Genomic DNA, 22862 nt, shown 5'->3' on the forward strand with positions numbered 1-22862 from the left:
TAAAATGGGAGGGTAGCTAAATAAGAAATCAAAAGGATAAAAAAAAGAAGAAAAAGATGCTGTACTATTTCTATTGCTGGGTAATGGAGGGGAAAGAGCACATTAGGGTGAATTGCCAGGTGATGTCACTTTACACTATTTTGGTGTAGCAAAACATCAGTCAAATAACTATTTGATCTTAATAAAAGCAGTTATTGTGTGTCTTTCATTTAAAAATTCAGATCACTCACATTCAAGGCCAAACATGGAGGTCAAAATTTGTCTAATCATGACACGACTTGACACGGCTGAATTTGAAATTGCTGATAATTGAATGAAGTATGGTTGAGTTTTATTGAAATGTAACAAGAACATTTTTATCAATACAAACACATCAAAGAGCTAATTGTCTTGGCGATTAAGGTTTTGCCAGACCCATTATCTAAAAGGGCAAATTTGAGAGAAAAGAGTTTTAGAAAAACACAGTTTGTCTACTTCTACAAATGCTAAACATATAACTTTTACGTAACTATTCCGGTACATGAAAAAGTGCAATTTTCCTCTCCTTTTTTCCCCACCTCTGCAACAAAACTGAAAATAAAGCTCTCAGTTTAAAGCCTTTATGTACAAGCAAAGTCCTATGCCTACCTATCAGAAATCTGGGAGGGAAAATGTCCAATGGGGAGGGGGGTCTGGGAAGGGGTTGGTGGCCAGTCACTGAACGATTCTCATGATTTCAAATGCTTTCTCAAAGAATTTCTCTCTTCTTTTTTTTTTTTTTTTACAATCGTCCAATTTTTCCTGTAAATGCCAGCTTAAAAAATAAAAATAAAAAATATCAGAAATTTAAAAAATAATAAAATAATAGTAAAAAATGTCCCAAGTAGCCACAAGCAAAGCAAAAAAGGATTAGCACAAATTATTAAGCAAGCTTATGTAAGTACATTCATATTTTGCTCCATACTGTAGTGCAACAAATCCATATTTCCAAAAGGGTAATGTTATTTATGCATGTTGATTCATTTTTTATTTTTTTTCTATTTCTTTTGAATGTGAAGGGTGATATATACACACAGCCAATCAAAGGTTGCTGTCAAAGCCCAATCCGTTCATGTTTTGTCTACTTCCATTGGTGCCCATAAGAATCTTGGTAAAACTCCTGGTTGTCATTATTGTAACCATAGTTACCAGAGTAGTCGCCACCTTGTTGCAGGGGTTGCTGGGCAATGGGTTGGGAGCCCCAGTTCTGGTTGTTGGTCTGCCGGCGCTTGGAGTCCGGTTGGTTGTAACCGTCAGCCTTCCTCTTCCCGCCCACGTTGTCCCCGCGGTTCCCCCGGGCCCCTCTGCTGCCACGGCCCCTCTGCTGGGGCGGGCCTCCCCGGCCCCCACGGCTCCCCCTCGGTACGCCCATAGGAGCCCCCCTTTGGACGTAGCCACCTCTGCCACGAGGGGGTGGTGCTCCTCTGCCTCTAGGGGGAGGGGGGGCACCCCGACTCACCCTGCCCCCCCTTCCTCTCGGCACGTAGACATCATCGTATCCCCCGTAGTAAGGGTCGTCGTAGCCACCTCGGTAGTCATGGTAGTCGTAACCACCACCGTAGTAATCATCGTAGTAGTCCTCGTAACCGTAGTAGTCTGGAGGGTAGGCATAGCCCCCTCTCCCGCCTCGGCCCCTGCCTCGCATGGGAGGTGGCATGCGAGGAGCAGGATAGTAGTAGTAATCATCATATCTGTGACAACAACAAAGCAAACACAGACATAGGAAATAAGATAAATGTCATATAGAACAGAAAACATTTTCATAATACAGTCATATAGTGCCTTCGGAAAGTACTCAGACCCCTTGACTTTTTCCACATTTTGTTAGGTTACATACAGCCTTATTCTAAAATAGGGATGGTGCCAGGTTTCCTCCAGACGTGACGCTTGGCATTCAGGCCAAAGAATTCAATCTTGGTTTAATCAGACCAGAGAATCTTGTTTCTCATGGTCTGAGAGTCATTAGGTGCCTTTTGGCAAACTCCAAGCGGGCTGTCATGTGCCTTTTACTGAGGAGTGGCTTCCGTCTGGCCACTCTACCATAAAGGCCTGATTGGTGGAGTGCTGCAGAGATGGTTCTCCTTCTGGAAGGTTCTCCCATCTCCACAGAGGAACTCTAGAGCTCTGTCAGAGTGACCATTGGGTTCTTGGTCACCTCCCTGACCAAGGCCCTTCTCCCCCGATTGCTCCATTTGCCCGGGCGGCCAGCTCTAGGAAGAGTCTTGGTGTTTCCAAACTTCTTACATTTAAGAATGATGGAGGCCACTGTGTTCTTGGGGACCTTCAATGCTGCAGAAATGTTTTGGTACCCTTCCCCAGATCTGCGCCTCGACACAATCCTGTCTCGGAGCTCTACGGACAATTCCTTCGACCTCATGGCTTGGTTTTTGCTCTGACATGCACTGTCAACTGTGGGACCTTATATAGACAGGTGTGTGCCTTTCCAAATCATGTCCAATCAATTGAATTTACCACAGGTGGACTCCAATCAAGTTGTAGAAACATCTCAAGGATGATCAATAGAAACAGGATGCATCTGAGCTCAATCTGAATACTTATGTAAATAAGGTATTTCTGTTTTTTATTTGAAATACATTTCTAAAAATTACAAAAAAACTTTTTTTGCTTTGTCATTATGGGGTATTGTGTGTAGATTGCTGAGGATTTTTTTCTCTCTTTTTAATCCATTTTAGAATAAGATGTAACGTTACAAAATGTGGAAAAAGTCAAGGGGTCTGAATACTTTCCGAAAGCAAGAAAACATTTTACAGTCATACCAGCCACTCCAAGCGGACTGGGCGTGGCTAGGTGCGGTCGACCTCTACTCACCCTGAGGTCCTGGTTGGCTGTCTCTGGGCCTGACGCTCTTTCCTCTTCCTGTCCGGAGGCTTCGCCAGAACAATCTCTATCTCCTCGCCTTCCAATTCTTTGCCGTTCATTTGTTGCATTGCCTAAACGGTGGTGGGTTTCCCCAAGTGAATTTCCCAGAGATTCTCTACAAGCACAAGGCAAACACATAGCATGCATACTCCAAGGAGGTTTAGAAGACGCCAGTACTCACCTTTACGGCAGCATCTCTGTCCTCAAAGTGCACAAAGGCATAGTCTTTCAGCTTCTTGACCCGCTCCAACTTCCCAAACTGGGAGAAGGTTTTCTCTAGAAGATCCTCTGTGACCGGTGTGGCCAGGTTCCTCACAAACAGCACCTTTACCTGGTGGAAGATCCACACAAGAGAGTTTAGAAGTTGTTCTCTGGAATAGGACGGCCAGTTCTCTCAGTGTAATGTTTTCTACATGAAAGATATCTGGGTATTTTCTCTACACCCTAGTATCTGTGATTTAACATCCCTTTGTTGTTGTCAGACACTAGCCTGAGGGAGGGGGGGGGGATCTTCAGGACCTTACCTTTGCCATAATCTCTGGGTCCGGTTCGTCTACTGGGTCTGCCCACTCAACAGTAACAGGGTTCCCCCACACCTTCACCTTGCCACTCATGAGGCGGCGACGGGCCTGGGCGGCAGTTTTGTGGTCCTCGTATTCCAAGAAGCAGAAGCCACGGTTCTTCTTTTTGTCGTCTGGCTGGTGGTAGAGTATCACCTCTACGAGGCCCTCTGGTGGAAGCACACAGAAGTGCATGGTCCAAAAAAGAAATCACAGGAAAAGCCTCCATTCCACTGATTGTATAATATGAGTGTCATATGATTGACTAGGACATGAGGTCACCGGTAAGAATAGATTAATTAAATTATTTGGGATGAATGTCAGAACACACAGGGCTGCACCAACTAATATACAGTATGAAGACAGTGAAAGAACAGCAGATATATCATTCTTAATTCTATTCCTTACTTAGATTTGTGTGTATTTAGTAAATGTTGTGACATTTTTAGATATTACTTGTTAGATATTCCTGCACCGTAGGAGCTAGAAGCACAAGCATTTCGCAAAACACCCGCAATAACATCTGCTAAACACGTGTATGTGACAAATACAATTTGATTTGAGGTCTTTATATCTAGGTGTGGTACCCAGGTATTCAATCATGAATAAAACATGTAGGAACAAATCACTGATCTTCTCAGAAAACGTAATAATCTCCAACTAACTATCTGTGAAAGTATGTAAGTATCTCCAATTTCCTTTTACTTGTCAGCCAACATTTCAAATATAAAACATTATTTAGATTGAGGGCACAAAGAAATATGATACAAAAATGGTACTGATCTTTCTCTAACCTGTGACTTTGCTGAAATCTTCCAATATGCTTTCTCTTGTCTTGTTCTTTGGAATTGACCCAACAAACAGCCGATTGTTTGCGACAGAGATGCAGACACCCAGGTATTTACCCGACCGGATTTCATAATTATCACACTAGAACAAAAATATCAACAAAAGGTGTTCTCAAAATTGAGCCCCACACAGATAAGTCATGCACAGTTACACTTCCCAGATAAGACACAGTGACCAACCTGTCTAAAAGGTTCGAAGCAAACACTGTAAATGACCAAGTCATGCTCTTTACTTGTGGTGATTAAAAGGGGAAATCTTACAAGCTTGACGGCCTCTAGGGCAGCATCTTTATTGCAGAAGGTGATGAAGGCATATCCTCTGTTCTGACCCGAAAGGAGGGGGTCCATCATCAGACGCAGGTCCCAAATGGGCCCAGCTTTCTCAAACAGAGGGACCAGCTCATCCTCATACAGGTCTCTGGGGATCTTGCCAACAAATACCTGCATTGATAAGATCAAAATGTCAAATTACATGCATACTGTGTAGCATTGACTTTATTCAATGCATTTTTGACTTGGACAAGATGGCGCTCTCTAGAAACTTAAAGAGGTCGATTTGTGAAAAGGCATAATAGATAATATCATAACTTTAAAGGCTGAGTAAGATGTTTCAGAAGCTTGTAGATTCATTACGTACCAACAACAGCTGCAAATCCCAATAAAACTACATCACTAGTCCCGTGTAGCTCAGTTGGAAGAGCATGGCGCTTGCAACGCCAGGGTTGTGGATTCGTTTCCCATGGGGGGCCAGTATGAAAAATGTATGCACTCACTAACTGTAAGTCACTCTGGATAAGAGCGTCTGCTAAATGACTAAAATGTAAAGTTGACATTCCTGCCTTTGTCTACCTATACTAAAAATGTTGTGGTTCAAAGTGCGGTGTTTATTTAGTTCCAATAGCGCAAACGTTTTCTAGCAAGTTTGGAACTGCATTATGGCATTCACTAACCATAAACTATTCACATATAATAGATTTTAATTTGGGTATACAGTTGAAGTCTGAAGTTTACATACACTTAGGTTGGAGTCATTAAAACTCGTTTTTCAACCACTCCACAAATTTCTTGTTAACAAACTATAGTTTTGGCAAGTTGGTTAGGACATCTACTTTGTGTATGACACAAGTAATTTTTCCAACAATTGTTTACAGACAGATTATTTAACTTATAATTCACTGTATCACAATTCCAGTAGGTCAGAAGTTTACATACAATAAGTTGACTGTGCATTTAAACAGCTTGGAAAATTCCAGAAAATGATGTCATGGCTTTAGAAGCTTCTGATAGGCTAATTGACATAATTTGAGTCAATTGGAGGTGTACCTGTGGATGAATTTCAAGGCCTACCTTCAAAATCAATGCCTCTTTGCTTGACATCATGGGAAAATCAAAAGAAATCAGCCAAGACCTCAGAATTTTTTTTTAGACCTCCACAAGTCTGGTTCATCCTTGGGAGCAATTTCCAAACGCCTGAAGGTCCCACGTTCATCTGTACAAACAATAGTACGCAAGTATAAAATCCATGGGACCACGCAGCCGTCATACCGCTCAGGAATGAGACGCATTCTGTCTCCTAGAGATGAACGTACTTTGGTGCGAAAAGTGCAAATCATTCCCAGAACAACAGCAAAGGACCTTGTGAAGATATTGGAGGAAATGGGTACAAAAGTATCTATATCCACAGTAAAACGAGTCCTATATCGACATAACCTGAAAGGCCGCTCAGCAAGGAAGGAACCACTGCTCCAAAACCGCCATAAAAAAGCCAGACTACGGTTTGCAACTGCACAAAGATCGTACTTTTTGGAGAAATGTCCTCTGGTCTGATGAAACAAAAATAGAACTGTTTGGCCATAATGACCATCGTTATGTTTGGAGGAAAAAGGGGGTTGCTTGCAAGCCGAAGAACACCATCCCAACCGTGAAGCACGGGGTGGCAGCATCATGCTGTGGGGGTGCTTTGCTGCAGGAGGGACTGGTGCACTTCACAAAATAGATGGCATCATGAGGAAGGAAAATTATGTGGATATATTGAAGCAACATCTCAAGACGTCAGGAAGTTAAAGCTTGGTCGCAAATGGGTCTTCCAAATGGACAATGACCCCAAGCATACTTCCAAAGTTGTGGCAAAATGGCTTAAGGACAACAAAGTCAAGGTATTGGAGTGGCCCTCACAAAGCCCTGACCTCAATCCTATAGACCATTTGTGGGCAGAACTGAAAAAGCGTGTGCGAGCAAGGAGGCCTACAAACCTGACTCAGTTACACCAGCTCTGTCAGGAGGAATGGGCCAAAATTCACCCAACGTATTGTGGGAAGCTTGTGGAAGGCTACCCGAAACGTTTGACCCAAGTTAAACAATTTAAAGACAATGCTACCAAATACTAATTGAGTGTATGTAAATGTCTGACCCACTGGGAATGTGATGAAAGAAATAAAAGATGAAATAAATCATTCTCTCTACTATTATTCTGACATTTCACATTCTTAAAATGAAGTGGTGATCCTAACTGACCTAAAACAGGGAATCTTTACTAGGATTAAATGTTAGGAATTGTGAAAAACTGAGTTTAAATGTATTTGGCTAAGGTGTACGTAAACTTCCGACTTCCCCTGTATTTGTGGACAAAAATCGGACTTATTGCACCATAAAAATGTTGAAACATAATACACTAGCATTCATTTCCATAAGGTTGCAAAGATTTTTTCAACAGCCCAAAATTGAGAGGACACCTCCTTAACAGCCAATTGCCTGCATGAGATGGCTGTGTCTTTGACAGGCAATAGAAAAGAGGTTGTGCTTCTTGCCTCTGTTCCGATTCCAGGCTGGGCCCCTGAGTACACCTCGTCAGGTGGAGGCCCCCCATACTTCCTCTGTCCTGTGGTGACGTCCAAAGTGTAACCTGTTGTTTCCAGAAGAGCCTAGACAGCATCAACGACAGATACATTCATTCAGAGGCCTTTAGGCCATATGTCCATCATTGTTAAAACATCAGCTTATGGGGAAAAGAAGAAACATTTTGTTCACCTTTATCTTAGTCTCATCAGGACCCTTTGTGGATTCTTGAACTTTACTTCCTTGCTTTTCTCTCTGTCTGTATGTCTTCATCACACCACAGAGAAATGCACTTTTGTTCTGAGAGAGAGAGGACAAATAGCATTTAGTGTAAATCACTTTTACTCTTTGTAGCGTCTTTGTATGACTACTCTTGAGGGACAGTGTGGAGAGGACCACTCACCTGCACATGTGACAGGTCACTCTCCCTGAACTGCAGTAACACTGACAGGGCTCCCTCCTCATTGAACTCCCTCAGAGCGTCGATGGCTCTCTCGTCCAGGTCAGCGTAAGCCACCAGTCCTGGAATGCACACATACAACCACACAACACACAGAGAGAGACAGAGAGAGATAGAGAGATAATTATATTTAGGCGGAGGCTGCGGATCTGTAGGTAACCGCCCCGCCACCCTGTTCCCCCCAGAACTGAAGATCCGATTTACGTTCTGCGCATGTATTATTTTACGCAAAACAAATGTATGTAGCTGCTGCTCAACCTCCCCCTTCACATTTCTCTCTTTACTCACCCTCTTCTGAAACCTCAACCAATTTGATCGACATGATGATGTAGCCTACGTCTCTGCCTCATATTTCTGAGCAGCAGAATTCAAACCTGCGGCTATTTCAATGAACATTCCAAAAATAAATAAATTTTGTAGGCTCATTTATGGTGTAGGCTACAACCTTCTCTGTCTGTTGAAGCTAAGGATAATGTCGTAGCACAAGCAGGGGTGCAGTCTACACAATGCATTGGGGCAAAACAATCTGCGTTGTAACCACACGTGTACATTTGTAATGATGTCATCTTTATAGTTATGCTTCCATATTGTAGCCTGAGAAGCTAAAAAAGAACACTACTACTTTGACCTCTTGTCTGCCCACTGCTTTGCAAATGTTTGCAACGATGGTGAAAAAAATAACATGGCTATTTAGACTGCATGTCTGTGTCTAGCTTGTGTTTGATATGCTGTCTAAATAGCTGCATGTGCTGCCTCCTGAAAATAGAACATGAAATCGTTACTTAGACTGCCTATTTGTGTTGTGCTTATGTTTGCAATAGCCTACTCTTACAACAGACAAAAAAGTTTGTTGTACAATAAGTCGATCATGTCTATTGTACAACATGTCGAAGTTTGTAGACGACACCAGGCAAAGATGTCCGATCATCACCGCAGAGAGGAAGGAGGGGGCAGCGGCTACATAAGAAATCATCTGGGAGAATCGTGCACATGCGCAGGCCCTCTCTGACCTTTAGTTGTCGGGAAGAAAGGTTCAGGAAAAGTCGGATCCGTAGCCACCGTTCTATTTATAGGGTCACATCGGATCCGTAGCCACCGTTCTATTTATAGGGTCACATCTAAGGCATACATTCCTGGTGAGAGTCACTGAAACATAATAATGTCCTCGCCCGGGGGAGAGGGCACTCTTTGCATGCCACCATTACACAGCTATGAGCTCAATGCTCACTGACCCCTTCACTCAACGTGACTTACATCATATGACCACTGACCAACGTGGAATCCTTTGGTTGATACAGTCTTCTTGAGCTTGCAGATATACAAATATACAATATCATGCAATGCTAAGTTGCCCCCCCCCCCCCTTGCACTTACCAGTCTGAAATATATTATCCAGGCTCTCCGCCACTTTCTGTGGAAGGCCTGCGTCTATGAGTGTCTGGTAGTTCTCTGTGTGTGTTACAGTTATGTCCATGGGCTCGTCTTCCTCCTTAACCGGAGCGGAACTGCCATTCACCTCAGCTGCCATTCTCCTTAGGGCCAAATGATGTGAATCAAAAGAGATACCAGGGGATCATGACTGCGACTAGACGCCACATGAAGGAGTAGGCCTATACATCATCTATGCTGCGCATTAATTCTCAAACAATATGTAAGACATAATAATACTATACTAGCTACTCTACAATGAGTAGAATACTATTTACTGCCCAATTATGGATATGAACATGTTAGATATTGGGTAAAATGCAACTGTGATGCAATAAAGTAGGCCTATTCATTTGCCATTGCCACTTGACCTAACATTAGCTAGCTAATGTCATTGTTGTGCAAGAGCCCAATAACTATCCACAGCAGGGAATGAATGATCAAGCCTATGTCGACAGAAATTCAGTGGATACATTTTTAAATGGGAATAATAGAATTACGGAAAGTTCAGCTTGGTAAGTTAGCTAGCTAGCTGGCTATCTATCTACAGAGCCAACCAACCAATGATGTCTGACAGGGGGCACTGTATTGAAGCCACCAAGCAGCCATTTTGGTACACCTCCATTGTAAAAAAAAAAAATATATTAATTATATTACAGACAGCTTAATGCATACTTTTAAATTATATTATGTGAACTAAACATTAAAATAAAATATATAAAATACAAAAACATATTCCTTAAAGAGATTCTCCTGTACTTTTGTGTAGGTTACTTTTTAGTCAGTAGTTCTGAAAGTAGCACTCACGAGCCAAAAGTGGTCCCCTAACTGGTGTACTACATCACATATGTGCACCACGCCATTGTGCTCTCTCTCGCTCTGATGTGTGTGCATCTTGCTAGATGTCACTCAAATGGCGTGGGGCTGAAGCTCATTGGCTAGAACTCTAATTGCAAGGGGGCTGGCCCATGTGGGGGGAAATGTAGGGAAACGGCATAGCACAGCTTCCAGAAAAACAGTCACTTAAAAAACTAGGGATTTTGTGGCTAATGGGGAACATGCATAAAGATGGCAGAATTCAGATATGACGTCATTGGCCTTGTTCGAGAGGATCAAAAGTGTAATGTATCATGGGTAAATTGTGACTGACTGACCTACAAATAATAATGAGTAGTTATTTATGATGCAAGGTTATTTGTAGATTAGTCAGTCGAACAAGCCCATTGTTTTAGCACTATCCACTGGGTTTTTAAACTACTGCGCACGATATGGTTCAATGTGCCAATAAATCAGAACAATCTACGTGTTTTTTTTGTTTTTTTTTGCTGGCATCTTGAAGCTAAAATTGGAATCATGTATACTCTGCTAATGACCATACAAAAAAAGTGCAACGGAGAGCTATGTACAATCCTGCTAATTTAGCAAAACAAGGAATTTGTGGCAAGTGCATGGGGGCCACCATCTTTACGCTCCTCCGCTATTGAGGTAAAACAGTAATTCTGCTCATAGATTATGCATGTATGAATGTACATAATGTACACATTGACGCATCCAGCCCGAAGCAGGTTTAAAAAATACTTAGTCGCCAAAGTTCCAGAGCATGTCATTAAAGTATTATTTTTAGGAAGTACAAATGTTACTGTCCCCACTACAACAAACAAATACTTAAATACATGTAATGTTGTCCTTGAAATCAATATGGCAACCCGTGGCTTCAAAGCCTCTCATTGGCTATTATATTGCATCCGCAATCCAGGCCTTACACATCATTGGAGCCAACCAAGCAGGAGTTAAGTGCCAGTGTAATGTGATGTATTATTTGACCCCCTAGCTCAACTGTCCATTGAATACTCTATGTATAATTGTTTCCCCCATGTACCTTTGTATTGATTTGTTAATAAAAAATAAAGATTGCATACAGTAAAACCACACACAAAAATTAGTGGCAGTATCGACCAGACAGCCGCCTGGATTCTTTTTCGCGCGCCATATTACAGGTATGAGGTAATACACCATTCACGTGCTAGATTGCTAACAGAAATGCAATTTAATCTATGAAATTCTAGCACGATATTACAATAACGTTAGTTCATTGAAAAGTGCGACGAGTAGCTAGCCAGTCGTTTGAAATATATTTAGCATGTGGGAGGTATATCTTCCTACTACTACTGGCTGGGTTGCACGATGCATGTCTGGCTGGTATGTCTGGGACGTGGGCTCGTCTGTAGTACACAAAGCCAAGCCGACCCGCCCCCCTCGACTAGCATAATTGGCAATTCGCTTACAATAATACCGGTACATATGCAATTAAAATATATTAGTTAAACTCAATCAAAAGGCAGGGATTATATTCCATTTGATTTAAAGTGCTTTTCCCCCATGATTAACTAAATGTCCAACACCGGGGCCTATCGCTCTTGCTAACGTTAGTTGCTACAGTATCGCAATATCAACAGCCCATTTATCTAATCCTTCCCGATCAAGAACAAAACCAGGAAGCACTTACCGCTCCACAAATCCCAGTATTTAAAAAAACGTTAGAATTGTCACAATATGCCAAATGTGAACAAAACTCTTCCGAGAATTGTGATTCTTGTTTATTTGGGTTTGCACATCGGAGAATGTCCGCTGGTACGCTCGTTCACGCCCCTTCCTCGCGACCCTGCCAGCCGCGCGCGCACATTTGATCCACGGGGTTTCCAACAGCATTTCACAAGGCGTTGAACAGGTTTGACGCCATATAAATATATTGTTAAATGATTAACGCATTTAGCACTAACAAAGAATCATGTCAAACGCAAAATTGGTCCGTTTTCTTGAAAAATTTCCAATCAGGATGTTGCGCCAATTGTACATTTAAACAGCATTTCCTCTAGGCGTGCTTCCATTTTGTTCTAACTGATTAGAAGCAATACTGCTCATCTCTAGCTGTAGAGCTACATCTCAAGATTAATTACTCTAGTTACATTTCCTTCTCAACATCATGCAACTCAAACACACCAAAACAACAAATCAAGCGAGTCAAACTTTCTATAAACATTTATTTATCTTTATTGGCCACCACGAACCAGCTCAGACAAGGACCCCATATTGTTTCAGGACAGCAGTGTACTTTGAAATCTTGCTCTCCACGTTCTTCTCTGCCAGCTTTGACAGCTTGGTCACGGTCTTTTTCTTGGCATACCGGATCTTGGCCTTCTCCTTCCTCTTCTCCTCCAAGGTGGCTGTTATGGCCTGGTACTTCCAGCCAACCTCGTGGGCCAGACGCCCGAGGAGGGCGAACTGGGGAAGGCAGGTTCACACAAAGGAGAAACAATAGGTGTCACAAATCAATCATTTGGCCCACAACCCATATAAGGTCATAAGATAATAGTTTCCACTACTTGGGGTTCAAATTATTCTTTGGATGTTGCTTAAGTCTCAGATGGTAGTGCATGTAAAGTATTCTCATGGTCGTTAAACTCGAATACTTACTGTGGTAAACATCACTGACAATAAGCAAAGATGGGTACGTGGCTAAATAGATTTTGGCCAATGTCTGGCTAGCAAGAATGATGTGGCTAAACATTAGCGCAACTACTGTGCGGCCTGCAACTTATGACAAATACAGCTACCTACTAGTCAATGAAGAGTTTATCAATTCAGTGGTGTTATATGCTAAACTGATTTAGGCTTACCTTGCGAGTGGGCTTCAGACGGACAATCTTCAGGGCAGCAGGTACGACCATGCGCTTCCTCTGTGGAACAAAATAAACGTCAGCTCCAAAAGCAACTGCAAGTCCATCAAAAGGGGAAGACATTTGCGTCTCAGATTCAGGTATATTCTCAAAGTCAATACTCAAACAATGTAGGTATGAATAAGTAGCATCGCCGACAGCACAAGATCAGACTTCTGTTGGATGATTGAAACACTCACTTTGTCATAAGGAGGGGGGACACCATCAAACACCTTCAGCCTCTCCAGTGCAGCCTGTCCTCTCTTGGTTTTGTGAGGGAGCATGCCTGTTGGGTTTCAACGGAATCAACAAAGTTAGGATGTTACTAGGCAATTAGGTCACCCCACATAGGATAGGCAATATTCTGTAGCATAAGGGAAGCCAAGAAAATCACAATACTATGTAGATAGTGTCGCACACTTTAGGTTCCATGCCAATTTTTGATTGTGAATATGAAATAGGCATGAAACTCAAATGTGCAGAAACTTCCCCATGACTGTTAATAACAGACCCCAGCACAACATCGTGGCCCTGACTAAACTCAGCAGTCAGATCCGAAAGTTTGTCTCATCAAAATGATCAGCTTCGGGATAAGTGTTCATCACAGTCAAGTAGGAACCATATGCTGTGCAAGGTGGAGTTCAGAATGTGCATACTTCATGTCACTGAATCAACCCAAAATGGACCATTTCAATCAATGTCCATAAAGGTTAGGTCCAAGCAAACCACTGGACTAGTAAGACAGGGAGCTGAAAAACAGCCAAAATTGGAGTGCAAAAAAAATCCCTGTTCAAAATAAGGGGTTGTGATCTTACCCCTTACGGTCCTCCAGAATATTCTGCTGGGCGCTCTGAAGTGATATGGTCCACGTGAGGGGTTGGTGTTCATCCTCTTACGCAGGAAAGCCAGGTACTTCACTATTTATAAAGACAGGTGCAATACATTCTCAAGCTACGCCAGTGTCTAAACCGTTTCACCACAGCCACAATTTCACATCTCCGGTCATACCATGTTGCTTTATGTCTCAGATGGTAGTGCATGTAAAGTAATCTCATGGTCGTTAAACTCGAATATTTACTGTGGTAAACATCACTGACAACAAGCAAAGCTTAAGATTTAGCTCAAAATAGTTACTATGAATCAAAGGTAGGACATCTGAATCCTTACACCAGAGGTTAACCTGAATATATACAAAAAGTGTCAATAACTTACATTTGTTACGGTAGAAGTTTCCAGAGATGTTGATACCCTCACATCTCACAACTACCACCTTGTGGCCTGAAAGGGGATAAATCCTGACTTACATATTGAAATATAGCCAAGTACACAGGCCCATTGTAAAATATCCACTGTCTCAGATGGTAATGTGAGTTATCATTGTAGTTACTCAAGCAATGTAGGTTAAAAAGCATCACTGACAGTTGTAGCAAGTTAGTCAACCAAAACTAGGTCCAAATCAAGTTGCAATTACACATCAAGTGACATGAAATTCTTGGATTGGATAATGATTCAAGTCAGGGGATGGGTATTAATTTATCACAACATGACAGACTCACCAAGCAGAACTTGCTTCGCCACAATGGCAGCAAGACGACCAAGTAGATGGCCTCTGCCATCAAGCAGCAGAACCTGGAAAGGCAAGAAGCACATCAAGTAATTGAGAATAGTTGCCCACCACCTGGGGGTTCAAATTATTCAAAGTTGCCTAAGTCTCAGGTGTAGTGCATACACATTATTCTCATGGTCGTTAAACTGACAAGCAAAACAAATGAACTTGGATAAATACATTTGGCTACGGGTTAGGGCCAACATGGCCACATCTGCTAGCAAAAACGTACAGAGCCTTAAAGTAAAGATAAAACATTCAAAATGGGTGTATTGTTTTTGTGCATCTCTGGGCGGTTTTCTATCAAGAAGGGAGAAATTCGGCCTGTATGACGTAACATTGAGATAAAGCCGGTCACTAAACTGAAAGTTAATAGGAATACGACTTTTAGATTAAAACGTCTGTCATACATGTCAGATTTCACCATTGATCATATGTGTTACATTCCTACCGCGAGAAATGTCTAATTTATACACGCATTTCGCTACACCACAATAACATCTGCTAAATGTGTATGTGACCAACAATTTTATTAATACAGGGTCTAACACATTTCTCCCATTTGTTTGCCTTTTCAGTCCAGGGTGCAATGCATGGCGCCGTTGCGAATATCGGCGATTTTACAGCTAACTACTCCACATGCTGATAATGACTTGGGTATTATTGTGGGTAGCTACGTTTGCTAGGTAGCCCATAAAGAGCATTGCATTGTGGGGTTTGTAGCCGAGTTCAGCTGCAACAGATTTCAACATGTTGCTACCAACCTTCACGACAAAATGAAACGTTTTTCACAAAAAATATTGTTCACAGTGTTGTATAACGCTTTAAATTATAGGAATGAGAGGATTCTCTTTTAACTGGGTCTAAACATTAACTCGCGCAAACGTGGCCTGCAGCTTACCCAACTAATGTTCTATACCTAGCTAGTTAAATGCAGTGTTAATGGAGAAATCTTTAAAGGCAACTAGACGCATTTGATCTTAACACTTCACCAAAAACGCCAAGGAACCAGGGATTTATTCTGAAGGGTTTTTGTAACTAACGTAGCTAGCTATCCAGCCTAGTCTGAGTTAGCTAGATAGCTAAATGAAGGCAACGCTAAATAGCGTTGGCCAACACATGACATCCTGGATGTGTCAAATAATGCGACAAATGCTACGAAATGATCTCCACTAGTATTCACTTAAAATACACAGCAATCATTTACTCCAGTTCCGGAGTAAAATTCATCTATATGGATGTATTATTTACAAATATAGAGATGTTGGTTCTTGCGCTATTACACACCTTATTGAACCGGTCCGCCATGATGTGCGAAAAGAAAGACAGACGGGTTGGCCCGCTGTAAAAGACAGGGGTTTCTAGGCGGAGCCACACTTTTAGAGGAAATGACGAAAATGTTCATTCTTCTTTACGGGATTTATACGCAGTGTACAATGTGCTAATTGCCACCCTCTGGACAGAGTAAGGATTACAGAAGACATAGCTAATTTCTGTCTCTCCCTAGACATGAAATGAACCCTCGTTATCTGTTTCGAAAAACTCCATACAGTCAATGGGTTAGATGCATGGAAATATCAGAAATAGACACGTCTCAAATGTATAATACTCCACAACAACCATCTCTTTCATGACTCCTTATTAACATAACTATTGTTGTCCCTTTCAAGAAATGTGTCTTGCATCTCAACAGCCCAGCATCAACACAACAATGAAAATCACAAACAATATTACAACATGTGGATGTGGTTCATGGGCTCTGGCGGTTTTGTGTACATGGGATCTGTATCATTTACATTACATTTACGTAATTTAGCAGACGCTCTTATCCAGAGCGACTTACAAATTCATCTGTATCGGCGGCCTGATGGTAATAGCTGGTGATGGTATCACCTTTAATTAGCAATGTTGCATGATTGTTTCTTCAATGGAGGATGTTATGGCATTGACAAAAAGGAGAGTTGGGACGACACCATTTTGTATACATCTGGCCCTTCATTGGACACTGTGTTAACAAACCTCCAAACGAGCTTCAATGCCATACAACAATCCTTCAGTAGCCTTCAACTGCTCTTAAACACTAGTAAAACTAAATGCATGCTTTTCAATCGAACGCTGCTAGCACCCGCCCACCCGACTAGAATCACCACTCTCGACGGGTCTGACCTAGAGTATGTGGACAACTACAAATATCTAGGTGTCTGGTTAGACTGTAAACTCAACTTCCAGACTCACATAAAGAATCTCCAATCCAAAGTTAAATCTAGAATCGGCTTCCCTATTTCGCAACAAAGCCTCCTTCACTCATGCTGCCAAACATGCCCTCGTAAAACTGACTATCCTACCGATCCTTGACTTCGGCGATGTCATTTACAAAATAGCCTCCAACACTCTACTCAGCAAATTGGATGTAGTCTATCACAGTGCCATCCGTTTTGTCTCCAAAGCCCCATACACTACCCACCACTGTGACCTGTACGCTCTTGTTGGCTGGTCCTCACTACATGTCCGTCGTCAAACCCACTGGCTCCAGGCCATCTATAAATCACTGCTAGGCAAATCCCTGCCTTATCTTAGCTCATTGGTCACCATAGCAGCACCCACCCGTAGTCTGCGCTCCAGCAGGTATATCTCACTGGTCATTCCCAAAGCCAACACCTCCTTTGGCCGCCATTCCTTCCAGTTCTCTGCTGCCAATGACTGGAACGAATTGCAAAAATCTCTGAAGCTGGAGACTCTTATCTCCCTCAATAACTTTAAGCATCAGTTGTCAGACCACCTTACCGATCACTGCACCTGTACACAGCCCATCTGAAATTAGCCCACCCAACTACCTCATCCCTATATTGTTATTTATTTTGCTCTTTTGCACCCCAGTATCTCTATTTGCACATAATCTCTTGCACATCTAGCATTCCAGTGTTAATACTATTGTAATTATTCTGCACTATAGCCTATTTATTGCCTTACCTCCATAACTTGCTACATTTGCACACACTGTATATATATTTTCTGTTGTATTTCTGACTTTATGTTTTTTACCCCATATGTAACTCTGTGTTGTTTTTATTGCACTACTTTGCTTTATCTTGGCCAGGTCGCAGTTGTAAATGAGAACCTGTTCTCAACTGGCTTACCTGGTTAAATAAAGGTGAAATAAAAAATAAAATAAAAACACAGCCCATCTGTAATTAGCCCACCCAACTACCTCATTGTTATTTATTTTGCTCATTTGCACCCCAGTATCTCTATTTGCACATCATCTTCTGCACATCTATCACTCCAGTGTTAATACTAAATTATAATTGTAATTATTTTGCACTATGGCCTATTTATTGCCTTACCTCCATAACTTACTACATTTGCACACACTGTATATAGATTTTCTATTGTGTTATTGACTGTACGTTTTGTTTATTCCATATGTAACTCTGTTGTTGTTGTTTTTACCGCACTGCTTTGATTTATCTTGGCCAGGTCGCAGTTGTAAATGAGAACTTGTTCTCAACTGGCTTACCTGGTTAAATAAAGGTTAAAAAAAAATAAAAAAAACTGACACCAATTCATGGGATGACTTTCAATAAAAGACATACCACCATATTTCGTTTTCTCTTTGCCGTCCATATTGCCGGAATCCATTTAGACAGTACAGCTACACTAACTGTACTCATCCTTCTGTAATGTGGCAAACAATCATCCGCCATAATGGCACCCCACATCTCAAATCATCATCTTAGCACAAATAATAATTGAAAGCAATAACCATGACAAAACAATAACCATTTCAAATAAATGTTTAATACCCTCAAGCATATACAGAACAATCAATCACACATACACAGAGCTGCTCAGAGAGACAGTGCAGGCAATGACTAGGGTTTGGCAATAGTGAATCCCTGGCCTTTATTCTAATGGAGTGAGTCTCAGTCATCATGCTTCAATTTCCTAATTTTTCCCTTGTGACGGTCAATCTCACTCTGCAGCCTCGAAATCTCCTTCTTGTGGTGGTCAATCTCCTCTTGGTGATGCTGCTTTAGTGCAGCCAACTGTTCCTGCTCTTTACGTCTGTAGAGGGAGATAGGAAAGTGTGAGGTACATTGAGGACACACAGTATGAATACAGGCCCGGCAGACTGCCACAAAGCCTCTAAGTAAATATACCGTGTCAATTTTGGCAACCAAATAAGTCTACCACCTATTGGACGTACAGTATACTGTAAGTCCCAACTCACCTGAAGTACATTTCCTCCTCTGCTGCCTGTTTCTTTCCGAGGGCTCCTCCTGCCTCTCTGACAGATCCTCCGCCACCTCCTCCTTTTCCTGCACCTTTGCCCAACTCACCCAGCTGGTACATGAAGATGAATCAACAGGTTACAACAAGAATAACAAGATACTCCTACAAAGGAACATGTATGAGATTGGTATGTTGTGTTATACACAACTTTTGTTAGAGAAAAAAAACAATGACCTCCACATTGCATAAAGCTTTCGTTTTACAATGGTAAAGGCTAGGCTGTTTTCAGCATACAGTATATAGAAGTAAAGGGTTATCACAGAGATGGAAAGAGGTATCATCTTTGCATCTGTGCCATTATGGCGTCTGACAGCATGGGCAGCGCCAATGAGGCTACCTCCATTTTAATGTAGTCAATTATCTTTCTATGTTTGAAAAAAGTGTAAAGCTAATATTGGTGATTTACTGCCAGCTGCAATGCTGGAGTCCTGAACCAAATCGTGTCATTCATTTGTTGTGGCCACTAGATGGTGGTGGTAAAGCCATTTACAAACCATAGCACCCAATTTAAAGAAGACAATGCTCTGATCATGGCTGATTGCACCCAAACCATAGAAATCTCAGCCCAGTTTACTACTTTAAAATGGTGGAAGCCCTCAATGGCAATGTCCATGCTAAAACAGGTTAAAACAGGTTTTCCAAGTTGAGTCCTCTGTACATCTCTATTGGTTATCCTCATGAATTGTGTCACATGACATGCAGCTGAATTAGCTAAAGCACATATTGAAGTTGGGAGCTTTTTGCACGTGGAACACTGTAATCTATTATGACATTCATTGCGAAAGGTTAGGCTATGTAGCCTCAAATCATTCATACACTGATTTTCATGTCCCAATGAAAAACTTCCCCCTTTAATGTTGACTGAAAATACCAACAGAATTTACCAGAGAATGTCAACAATGGCTTTTTAAAAAAACTCTGACCATTGTGTGCAACAACTGTAGCATCAGAGACTTGCTTCAATAACCATTCATAGATGGATGCATTCAACCAAATTCCATACACACATTAGACCGAGGTGTATCTTTCTCGAAAAATGTTTACTTGGCTTTCAACTAACTTGATATATTGAGCTGCTTACAAAGCTATTTCGCTTCATAGAACGGCGTCAGTATAGTCGTTTGCTACAATTTGTATAAGAACGTTCCAAATACCAGCTAAACATTGCAACATTAGAATAGATAATAACAAGAGCATTACAAATAGTCGAAGGCCATAGCGAAATCACTTGACAATTGAATACCACTCGTTTCATTGTAACTTTAGACTGTATTAGCAGCGAAACGTGGTGGTCTAATCATATGTGGTGCCTTTTTACCTGGTCAGATGCCATCCTTAGCTGTGTGGTGAGGAGACTCCTAACGTTAGCTCTCAAAAACCTTGCCATTTCGTCCCAAAAACAACTTTAACTGGACCATTTGCCCTTGTCTACCAAAAATAAACCAAATCAGGGCCTAACCATTATCTACAATGGGGGTGTTTGTGGATGAGAATGAGCTGAGCCCTTATTATTTTTCTATAAAGGATCAATAAGATACAGCTAAATAGATGACCATCTGTGAAAAGTGAATGGGTTTTTATCAGTAAGCACGTTTTAATGAATGATGATCAGCTTTTCAAAACAACAAAAATGCTATTTGAAAATACGTCCACCCCTATGCGTAATGGTACGGTTTCATAGCGGACAGTATGACACCAAAGATATTTTAGTATATTGACAAGATAGTCGACTGACCGCTCTAACAATGGAAATACATGTCCTCAAAGATGGATGGCAGGTTGAATGACGCAGGATCAGGTGGGACCATTTTGGCCAATGAGAGGGCAGATAAGCGTGTGAACAACAGGCACAACTCCGATATAAAGTACTTTTTTGTAAAAGTTGCCAAAATGCCACGTGCGTCTACATCAGGGTTCTTCAATTCCGGTCCTGGAGGGCCGAAACACTTCTGTTTTTCATCCTCTCCTTCTAATCAGGGGCTAATTCAGACCTGGGACACCAGGTGAGTGCAATTAACTACCAGGTAGAAATGAAAAACAGAAGTGTTTCGGCCCTCCAGGACCGGAATTGAAGAACCCTGGTCTACATATACGTGCATTCGTAACAACCTAACCATTACTAAACTTATATTCGATCAAATAAGCCTCACGTAGCAAATTAGCAATTACATATTTTGTTGACCAAATTCGACACTGTCTCATTGACCTCCATACAAAAATTCCTCACTTTTAGAGCGGAGTAAACCCCTTCGGTGTATCTCTGCCTTTGTGATGACACCCATGGATAGACCGTTTGATATGCGTGCACTACGTACTGGCGTCTGGTGTGGCCTTTTGTTGATCGCATTCGTCTACTCCAACCTGTGAGCACTTCCGCTAAATAATGGCTTTGATGACCACATATGCATCTTGGCAAATACACAGTAGGCCTACACCACAACTATTTGACATTTCAAAATGACATTTTTATATTGTAATAACCCAGCTGGGTCATAAAGGGAAAAAAAGACGGCCACCAGGTGTACAGGGCAGAACACAGGTTTATTCCTAAATTGGGCTATTGTTCAGACCACAGCGCACGCCGCTAAATTCCGAACGTACACAAATATAACATGTCAAATTAAGGGTCCCGAACAGAAGAGAGAGAGAGATGAGACAGTAACCCCTACTTATGCATTTCAAAACCCCGCGGGATTACCCATCATACCCCCCAACCTTTCCGTCTGTCCTGGCATGTTTAACCCCTGCTAGCACCAATGAGAACAATAACACACCCACGAACACAGAACACAATACCGGGTCGTTACAATATTTTGAATAAAGCGATTCAATTTATAGCCTACTATTATACAAGTTCAGTCATCTGAAAATAAGCAGGAAAGCCATGCATGACTCTTTACCCAGTGGTAAATCGTGTGGGTAACTGGCATTTTCCATGGCCAACAATCCAAGTATCACACTTTAGAGGCACAGTGTGAAAACAAAATGTTTGTCTTATGCTGTAAAAAGTGGTCAGTTAAAAGGGCAATCAGCAGCTGCTACAGCAATTTTCGGCCTTAAGTATATTAATGATATACCCATTGAGTAATTTATAAATGCCTCATGAGCTTAGTTCAACTGTTGTACCGCATCAGAACCCAAAACGTAAATTTGTTTAATTCCAATGTTTGTAAACAAAGTACATGTAACACTATATAGCTTCAAAACATGGTTAAAACTATAATTGTAATATCATGTATGGTCAGTCCTTGCATCCATAGCGCTGTCTATGAATTTGAGTGGTTACATTTATCCAGCCCCATCCCTCAGCTTTTAACCGAAAGAGGTGTGGGGATCGAGAACGCTTTGTTATTGTTTCAGCTGCTGATTGCCACTTTAAAGTCAGTAATGAGATTATGTGGTCTGTAATTTACTGTAATTGGTCCCCTATGCAGGCTATGCTTACTTACCAGATATTGGGCTAAAATATGTACCCTGTGATTTGACAGCCTGGTCTCATAGACTAGACGTAACATAGTAAATGTAAGTAAATCTAGCACTCTCATTAGTATGAAATGTTATGTTTGGTATGGTTACAGCACTCTCATTAGTATTATATGTTATGTTTGGTATGGTTACATGAGACAGATGGTTACATAAGGCAAAAACGAAAGTAAGATGGTTGGTTCGGGGTGGATGGGTGGGCGTATAACGCGGACGTCTAGCAACCCAAAAGTTGTGAGTTCAAATCATCACGGCTAACCATTCCCCTTACTCCTAAATGTAACCCCTAACGTTAGCCATCTAGCTAGAATTCGTAACATATCAGACGGTTTGCAAATTCGTAACATATAGTAAGAATTGTAATTCGTAACATATCATGCGAAATCCACAAATGAATACATACGAAACGTAACATATCATACTAAATGGAATGTCTCGAATATACGTACACAATAATACGAAAGGCTCTGAGACCAGGTTGGCAGCGATATGACTGTACAAATGGGCCATATCACAGTTAGTGCAGTAGTGCATGTCACTATATGTGACTCTCACTACCATAACCATTGCAAAGGTTGAGACACAAATAGGAAAAGACAGCTGCTGTGAGGGACTTTATTCACAATGCTGCAAGAAAAGTATGTCCTTCAATATCAAACCAAACACTTGATTTATGTGATGTAGCTTTCCCACCCCACTCTCACTATCCCACCTCACACACACAGGCACCATAAG

At 41.5% G+C, this 22862-nt stretch overlaps 3 protein-coding genes and 3 non-coding genes across 6 annotated transcripts; all 6 read right to left on the bottom strand.

Moving 5' to 3' along the window:
• Positions 1-288: 288 nt before the first annotated feature.
• Positions 289-11699, bottom strand: LOC121538975 (heterogeneous nuclear ribonucleoprotein R-like). The gene is made up of 11 exons (XM_041847132.2): positions 11536-11699; positions 8976-9133; positions 7545-7663; positions 7334-7441; positions 7114-7227; positions 4568-4747; positions 4253-4388; positions 3423-3628; positions 3080-3229; positions 2848-2969; positions 289-1709 (listed from the first exon to the last, which is right to left on the bottom strand). Exons 2-11 carry the CDS (start codon positions 9127-9129, stop codon positions 1100-1102), a joined length of 1899 nt encoding a protein of 632 aa, XP_041703066.1. The 5' UTR covers positions 9130-9133; positions 11536-11699; the 3' UTR covers positions 289-1099.
• Positions 11700-12053: 354 nt separating this feature from the next.
• On the bottom strand, positions 12054-17975 carry rpl13a (ribosomal protein L13a). Its single transcript, XM_041847131.2, has 8 exons — positions 17945-17975; positions 15639-15727; positions 14302-14374; positions 13958-14023; positions 13561-13662; positions 12946-13031; positions 12707-12766; positions 12054-12311 (listed from the first exon to the last, which is right to left on the bottom strand). The coding sequence occupies exons 1-8, from the start codon at positions 17973-17975 to the stop codon at positions 12102-12104; spliced, it is 717 nt and encodes a 238-aa protein (XP_041703065.2). The 3' UTR covers positions 12054-12101.
• Positions 12444-12525, bottom strand: LOC121539774. The gene has a single exon (XR_005995403.1). It is a non-coding gene; the product is annotated as a small nucleolar RNA Z195/SNORD33/SNORD32 family (small nucleolar RNA).
• Positions 13284-13355, bottom strand: LOC121539778. The gene has a single exon (XR_005995407.1). It is a non-coding gene; the product is annotated as a small nucleolar RNA SNORD50 (small nucleolar RNA).
• LOC121539773 lies at positions 13764-13845 on the bottom strand. The gene has a single exon (XR_005995402.1). It is a non-coding gene; the product is annotated as a small nucleolar RNA Z195/SNORD33/SNORD32 family (small nucleolar RNA).
• A 152-nt stretch (positions 17976-18127) lies between the features above and the next one.
• On the bottom strand, positions 18128-20091 carry atp5if1b (ATP synthase inhibitory factor subunit 1b). The gene is made up of 3 exons (XM_041847130.2): positions 19963-20091; positions 18583-18695; positions 18128-18416 (listed from the first exon to the last, which is right to left on the bottom strand). The coding sequence occupies exons 1-3, from the start codon at positions 20029-20031 to the stop codon at positions 18275-18277; spliced, it is 324 nt and encodes a 107-aa protein (XP_041703064.1). The 5' UTR covers positions 20032-20091; the 3' UTR covers positions 18128-18274.
• Positions 20092-22862: the final 2771 nt, after the last annotated feature.

The sequence above is a fragment of the Coregonus clupeaformis genome, unplaced genomic scaffold (assembly GCF_020615455.1).
Source record: "Coregonus clupeaformis isolate EN_2021a unplaced genomic scaffold, ASM2061545v1 scaf0007, whole genome shotgun sequence".
NCBI lineage: Eukaryota > Metazoa > Chordata > Actinopteri > Salmoniformes > Salmonidae > Coregonus > Coregonus clupeaformis.